This window comes from Sus scrofa, chromosome 12, assembly GCF_000003025.6.
Source record: "Sus scrofa isolate TJ Tabasco breed Duroc chromosome 12, Sscrofa11.1, whole genome shotgun sequence".
NCBI lineage: Eukaryota > Metazoa > Chordata > Mammalia > Artiodactyla > Suidae > Sus > Sus scrofa.
In genome coordinates, this window is record NC_010454.4 from 25,074,659 (window position 1) to 25,082,741 (window position 8,083).

At 45.0% G+C, this 8,083-nt stretch overlaps 1 protein-coding gene across 1 annotated transcript in view; it reads left to right on the forward strand.

The window, feature by feature from the left end:
- The window catches only part of CALCOCO2 (calcium binding and coiled-coil domain 2), a 30,223-nt gene extending 24,651 nt beyond the window's left edge, over positions 1-5,572 (forward strand). The window contains exons 10-13 of the mRNA XM_003131552.4: positions 792-887; positions 2,570-2,705; positions 3,985-4,013; positions 4,499-5,572. Of these exons, the coding sequence (XP_003131600.1) occupies positions 792-887; positions 2,570-2,705; positions 3,985-4,013; positions 4,499-4,672 (435 nt within the window). The 3' untranslated portion in view covers positions 4,673-5,572. The remainder of the gene's footprint in view (positions 1-791; positions 888-2,569; positions 2,706-3,984; positions 4,014-4,498) is intronic.

Genomic DNA, 8,083 nt, shown 5'->3' on the forward strand with positions numbered 1-8,083 from the left:
CACACCAGGAAAGCCCAGGACCCCCCGGTCCGGGGGCCTCGTAGCCTTGCATAAACTCTTTCCAGAGTGTCTTCTTCCTCAGTGTAACTTGAGTCCAGATGCCTGTCCTCACACCAGCCTACCTCAGTGCTTCACGCTGCACTGAGTGAGATGTTTATTCAAAACAAAGATGAGGGAGTTCCTGTTGTGGCGCAGTGGTTGACGAATCCAACTAGGAACCCAGAGGCTGTGGGTTCGATCCCTGGCCTCGTTCAGTGGGTTAAGGACCCAGCATTGCCGTGAGCTGTGGTGTAGGTCGCAGACGCCGCTCGGATCCCTCGTAGGCTGGCGGCTACAGCTCTGATTAGACCCCTAGCCTGGGAACCTCTATGTGCTGTCGGGGTGGCCCTAGAAAAGAAAAAACAAAAAACAAAAGATGATTGTTTCCATGGTTGGGTGGGGTTAAACAAAGCTCCATTTATCCCTAATTCTGCTAGGTCAGTCTTGAGGTTCCCCCCAAGCTAACTTTTTCTCTCTTTGGGCCCTTACTCCCCGCCGAGCCCCAGAGAAACGGCATCCTGATGCCAGCCCAAGCCTTCAGGCATTTTGTTTAGTGCCATCTGTGTAAGGCAGCCTCCCCTCCATGGTACCATTCCTCCCCAGCCCTGTTCCCTCTCCCCTCCCCAACCCACCCCGCCACTCTGGAAAGCCAGGTCCTCTACCATCTCCTTGTTTGAGCCCCCCTGGGATCCAGGCTACAGTGTGTGATCGTAATCCTATTTTTTTTTTTTTTTTTTTTTTTTTTGGGACAGGACCAGAACTTTGACCTGTCGAAAAAACTGAGTGAGAACAAGATTATATATAGTACTCTGCAGAAAGAGAAAGAGAGAATGGAAAAAGAAAACGATGTAAGTTTGTAGAAGGGGAGAAAACCCCAGGGTTTTCAGGGGAAGGAGCAGGGCGGCCCAGAGACGTGGTGATAAGACAAAAAGTTAAAGAAGGGAGCCCTTTCTGGGACGTTGGAGACAGTTGCTTCCTAAACAAAGAGTCCATTTAATCTGGTTTCCTCATCTACCGCAAAACCCACGCTTCGTTCTATAACTGAAGCTTGTTTGGCCTGGCAGTAGGCAGCTTCTAAGGAACAGCCTTTATGCAGGTCTAACTTATTGTTTTTGCTTTTAACTTCACCGCTATTATAAGCGTTGTCTGCTCCTACATCATTTTTATGCTAGCTCAGGGACCTCTTTCCTTCAGCACAACTCTTTTCTTTTTCTCTACTGCCAAACCCGGAGCAGAAGTGGTGGTCTGTACCAGTGCTGGACCCATGGTAGGCCCCAAACGAATACTCTGCCTTCATTCATTCGTCAGTTCATTCATTCATCCACCCAGTATTTTTCTTCTGCTGAGTGTGAAACACAAGTTATTATTGATCGAGCGAGGCTGACGGCAGCAAATAAAAAGGTTGACCTCCGCGTCGTTCTCAGGCCCTTGCTAGCGTCACAGAGTCCGTGTCCATGCATTCCAGCTACTCCTCTGATCTGCATCTCCAGCCGTTGTCCATCTCTGTCCTCTCCATCACCCTCTGGACTGTGCCTCCAAGTGATCATTTCTACTTTGGACTGTGTCACGTATGCCAGTGTGTTTCAGTTCTGCAGAGGGACTTCGAGATCTTTTTCTGGCCCTGTCATTCTCATGCTCTTGATTTAGTTAAGTGGACCTTGACCTTGAAATAGTCTGATGACGTGGCAGGGGGGGGGCAGAAGAGGGAGAGGAAGAGTACGCACGACTTGCAACAGCAACCAAAAAATCTGATATTTGGAAGCTTAAGAATTATAATAAAGCCATCTTAAGATGTTACGAGGAGGGAGTTCCCTGGTGGTCTAGTGATTAGGAGTCAGTGCTTTCACCATTGCAGCCTGGTTTCAGTCCCTGGTCTGGGAACTGAGATCCTACATCAAGTTGCTGTACACCATGACAAACAAAAAGAAAAAGAAAGAAGATGTTAAGGGGAAGTTTACTGATTTCTCTTTCTTCTCAGAACTTTAAATGTTGTCTCTCCCCTCTGTAGCTTGTTCTCTTTCATTCTTTCTCAAATTTCCTCCGTCCCTTGCTTCCTCTCTCTCACTCTCTGTTGGCATATCCATTTGATGGGATACAACATGAAGAAGGGGAATGTTATCAGATGAATATTCACATTGTGTAGGAAATTGTTCTAGGAAGGACACTAATATTCTGCTCTCAATAATGTACAACAGTTTCGATCTTCATATAGCTCCTGCCACTCTCACATATCCACACAACCTTTGTAACCCCCTTCACTTGCTGTGCATTTAAGGTTGTTAAGTTCCTTTTTGCATTAATTCTAAACAAAATTCAATGTATATTTAAATTCAGATATTAAGAACGCAGACCTCTGGACTATTGGGGCTGCTGCTTCTCCTTTTGAAGAATTGTGGTTTACCGCTTCTTGGGCTTCTCCAGTGCCACGTTGTGAATTGGGAACTGTCTGTAATGGGCATCCCCGGTCAGTCCTGGTGGCCATTCTTTGTTGTTGTCTTTCAACATGTCTCTGTAAATACTCCATCCCTAGCTTTTGAAGAGGGAGAACAGCAGACTGCTGAGTTACATGGGTCTGGATCATGACTCTCTGCCGTATCAAGCACCTACTTCAAATCCAGGAGGTGCAAGACGAAGCCCAGGACTCGTCTATGGAAACCCATACTCTGGTAAGACGACTTTGCCTTTTGAGCTGGACGGCCCCTGCCTGCATCCCTTATCCCCACTACATTTTTTTTATCTGAGATGCTAATTAAGACCAGCCTCATTGTTAAGACTTGCTGGGCAGAAGCTGAGTATCCAACAGAAAGATTGCCAGGCAAGAAGTGTTAATTGAGAAATAAATCTGAATCTAGAAGACGCAAATCAGATCATTCGCCTAGAGGCAGCAGACACAAATTGAGTCCCGTGGCTATATTCCAAATATATAAATCAGAGAAATGTCTCTGTGTGGAAGATATACACATCTAAAGCCAAGAAAGCTAATTAAGATTTTGAAATGGAAGCACGAGAGGCAGGCTCTGCTGCCCAGGCTGGGCTGGAAGGCAGCCACCCTGATGGCCTGTGCCCCACAGAGACCTCTGGGTGGTTTGGAGGACAGGAAATGGGGGGTGACAACCAGCATTGTCATTCAAAGACCCAGGGTCAAATGTCCCTGCCAAACAGGGAACTCCCCTCCTTTTTTGTCTCCCAGAGCGGTATGAAACATCATTTGTTTTGGGGGGACAGTTTAAAGCAACCACGTTCTCTTAACAGTCACAATCAGATCTTTGCAACAGGCAGGGGTACAAGTTTATTTTTCCTTAAAAATATTTTTAAAGCCTTTCATTTGAAAAATAATGGTTTGCCTGGATTTGGTCTTAAAAGCTATTCTCAGACTATTTCCTTGTTAAATTGTTACTGTTTTCATTAAAATCTCATTTTCTCCACACTGAAAATAGGTTTATTGTTTTTTTCTGATTACATAAGGGCCACTGAAAATGCCACCTCATTATTTTTTCCTCTTTTCTTTCTATTACTGACCTAGATCCCCTCTATGGAAACAAATGGCATATACGAGCGATTAAAGAATCAGAAGGGGGCATTCCCTTTGTGGCTCAGTGATTAACAAACCTGACTAGGATCCATGGGGGTGTGGGTTCAATTCCTGGCCTCTTTCAGTGGGTTAAGGATCCGGCGTTGCTGTCATCTGTGGTGTAGGTCAAAGACGCAGCTTGGATCCCACGTTACTGTGTCTGTGGTGTGGGCCAGCAGCTGTAGCTGGCCTTAGCCTGGGAATTTCCATATGCCTCAGGCATGGACCTAAAAAGCAAAAAAAAAAAGAAAGAAAGAAAAAAATCAGAAGGGGAACAATAATTAGGGTCACAGAAAATAGCTGCTAGAACACAATTAGAGAATGCATTCTGTGGATGGTATTTTTTTCATCGAAATCTTTTCTGTTACCCCCAGGTATCCAAGAAAGTTCTGCTCCCAGCCTGGTAAGTATTTGATTCAGGAGATTATTGCCCACATCAGATCTTTGAGAAAATTGCCCTTCCTGCTCCATCCTGTTCCATCCATTGTGGGAACTCCAGAAGTCAGCTGGATCAGTTGGGTCGGTGCTGAGAGCTGAGTGAGACTGTGGGGGTGGGGAGAAGAAAGCACAGTCCATGCATCAGCTTTCTGCTCAAGATTTCCACCTGAGAGTTGAGTTTGGTAGCAGGACTGGGGAGGAGATATGAACCAGGCAGGTAGCCAAACAAGGTATGCGCCTTGCAGGCAATACTCTGTCCTTTCAGGCCTGGAGATAGAGGAAGCTCCAGTGAGTATCTCCAAGTGTAAATTTGTTGCTTCATCCTCTATTTCTTGATCACCTACCTTCTCCAAGCATTATGCTAGGTGCTGGGGATACAGTAGAAAATCAGACACGGTCTCTGCCGCATGTAGTGTACATTTGGACTGACCTCTCTGCTTTTCCTCCCAGCTCTCCATCAAGAAATGCCCCACCTGCAAATCAGACTTTGGTGATGACATTTTTAATCACACTTTGGAGCAGGATGTGCAGAGCCCTTCTTTGAATTGTCCAATTTGTGACAAGTACTTCCCAGCAAAAGAGAAGCAGATCTTTGAAGACCACGTGTTCTGCCACACTCTATAAGTGTCCCAGCCTTTAGGATCTATACTGTTCATGGATTGTATAGAGTAGAACCTTTAGCTTCTATTATGAGTTATGACCCAAGATTCTGCCTAACCTGAATTATTAAGGATTTACTTAGTCCTGCTGCCCTGTAGGTGGAATCAATGTTGATTAGCTGAAGCATAGTGTTAAGGGCTCTAACCTCCATCCTTGTGGGTTACTACCTTTGAAACCATGAAGCTCACTACCTTTTAAATCACAAAGCTCTGGCTATGTCAGCCTCGCGCCTAAAGCGCCCATTCTTCCCAGGGTCTCCAGGATAAGAGCCCTGGCGTGGAGCTGACTCGGCTCTTCACACCAGACCTAGCTTGAGTACTAAGTGAGTAGTTTTCCAAGTTGTCCCACTGTCACCCAAGGTCAGGCTCTGAGTGTGTTTGGACTCAGTCCTCAGTCCCAATCCTGGGACTGAGGTTGAGAATTTCTTCTCCTCAGGCCTCTTCCTCCAATTGATTGCATTAGACTAACCAAAAATAGCATGGCGGGGAACTCAGATAGCTAGTGTGGGTACCAGAGGTTTCTCATCTTGATTTCACAGCTCTCAGCAGAAGCGTCTTATTTCTGAACCATGGACATGAAATATTATTTCAGTCACAGAAAGTCTTCTTTCTCTCTGGATACCTCTGCTTGGCATTTTCTACTCAAGTATTTCCTGTGCACATAACTTTTATTGTAAATCCTTTCTTAATGGTTAGTAGGACTTGTTAGAAACTGTATGGGTTTGTAAGTTTCTGAGCAGGTGAGTTTGAATATGGGTAAGTCAGAATAATGGAACTATTAATTGCTTTAATATTAAAAATAAACTAGTCCTAATTTACTTCAGGGATTTTGGTAATTTAAAATAAACCTTGAGTTTATGGGTAATTTTTTTTTTTTTTTTTAATTTTTAAGCTTCTGGGGAAAGTATAGTCGAAAGGATTGTGGGAATGAGAGACCCTACCAGTGATTTCTCTTCCCCTGTCTTAACTAGTCAGCAAGAATGTCCTGGTCGTTATCTTGGGGTGGAAAGAGGGGTGACGATGATGACGAAGAAGTTCCTGGGGCCACAGATCAAACCCACGCCACGGCAGTGACAACTGCTGAGTTCTTAACTGCTAGGCCACCACGAAACCCCACTTTCTATACATTTCGAAAGGGCACCTTTTGTGAACTAAATTCAGTTCAGTTCCTTCCATCTCATTTCCTAATTGAACTGTAAGAAAGCCATTCCATTTTCTCCACCCCAGCGACTGAACCAATGAAAATGACTCCCAGGTAGTCCAACCAGCTATAGAGAAAAGTCACAATGAGAGGCTTTTTTTTTTTTTTTTAATCGGAGCTGTAGCCTCCAGCCTACGCCAGAGCCACAGCAACGCGGGATCCTAGCTGCACCTGCAACCTGCACCATAGCTCACGGCAATGCCGGATCGTTAACCCACTGAGCAAGGGCAGGGACCGAACCTGCAACCTCATGGTTCCTAGTCGGATTCGTTAACCACTGTGCCACGACAGGAACTCCCCGAAATGAGAGACTTTTAAAGAAACTTTTGACTGATGAGACACACGATATCGTGAAAGTGGTCGAGCCAACTCCAGCTCTCTATTCCTTCTGGGGTTTTCCCTGACATGACTGGAGTTAGCCCGAGCCCGGCTGTGTTGTCCTATCCCAGCGCCTCACCTTAATTTCCCCTTGGATAAAATGAAGATGAAACTCTCCTCCTCCTCCTCCATTTCACGAGATGTCTCTTGCACCCAAAAGCCTTTGCCCCTGAAGAATCAGATGTGACATGAAGACAAGCTCTAGACTAGAGATATGATGGGGAGACGGCAAGGCAGTTTTTCTGGCGGATGCCCATCCTCCCTGCAGCATCTCCGTGCTCCCCAGATAGTTCCAGCGAAGAACTGCAGTTTCATTTATTTTGTACTAGTCAGCTCTTAATTAAGCACATGAATGGAAAGGAGCAGTGGTGCACATAATCCGAATCAGTGAATACCATTTTCTGGTGAATTACCCACCCCTTTGCCCCTGCTGCCCCGAGGGTTACTGCGATTATCAGCAGCAGCAGGAGCCCTTCCACAGGCTTGGTGAAAAAACAGTTGAGGTGTTAATGATCCTTTTTGCTGGATGTAAAACAAAGCATCTTTAACCACTGTTCATTATCCCCAGCTGCTCTTACCAAGGCTTTGAAGGGGAAATTATGCTGCAGGCAGCTACTAGTGGTAAAGGAAACAGTCATTCTTATATAATCTAGTCATCGCCCCAGCCTTTCCCCTCCATGCCCGTTGGCACCCACAGATTTTAAAGCCGTAAAATGCCTGCCAGAAATAGGTTGTGGGAGCCAAAAGGTATCTATATCTGAACTGGATGTTAGAATCTTTGTACTTAGTATGGCAACAAGTTTTCCTTCCTAAGTCATTTCTTCTTTTCTAATATTAAAATGTTTTTGCATTACCTCAGCACCCTTACTTGCTAAGGAGTAGGAAAAAAGTCACCCTGGCACACACACATGAAGATGAAAGAGTGGTAAAGGAAAGCTGACCCGAAATCAAAGAAGGGGGAGTTGGCAAGAGATTGGGTAAACCTCAGGCCCGAAGAACACCTGTAGCTTCAGCCCTTTTCCCCCTCAGCTTGCTGGAAATTGGGGTGAAATGGAACTGCCTAGATGTTTAAATATCCTTCTCCCGTAATTCAAGTGATTTTCTACAATGGCTGCGGATTGCACTGAGCTAAGCATTCTCTAACCTGGTCTCCTAGCAACAAATGTTAATGAGATGATAGGCTGTGGCTAAACGATGCAGTCCATTACCTAGGGAGAAAAGCAAAATGGACTCAACATAGAGATCAAAACGGAAGAGATACGAACATAATTCCCCTGAGTTAACCAACAGTGGGCCACAAGCTCAGGGAAGTTACACTGACCCCAGTGCTCTCCTATAAATATTAAAATAATGTCTTTACATGTATACAGTGCTTTATAGTCTAGAATGTATTTCATATATTCCATGTGTCCTTTCAGTAATCCTTTGAAACAGACAGCTATTAACTCCCATTTTTATAGATGAATAAGTTGAAATGTAGAAAAATAATTTGCTACAAGTGGAAACGGTCCAAATGGCCATCAGTTGGTGAATGGGTAAATACAGTATAGCCACACGATGGGATATTATTTGGCAATAAAAAGGAATGAAGTACTGATAATAAGTCATATAACATGGAGGAACATTGAAAACATACTAAGTGAGGAGTTCCTGTTGTGTCTCAGCAGAAATGAGTCTGACTAGCATCCATGAGAAACGTAGGTTCGATCCCTGGACTTGCTTAGTGGGTTAAGGATCCAGCGTTGCCATGAGCTGTGGTGTAGGTCACAGACGCGGCTCAGATCTGGCGTTGCTGTG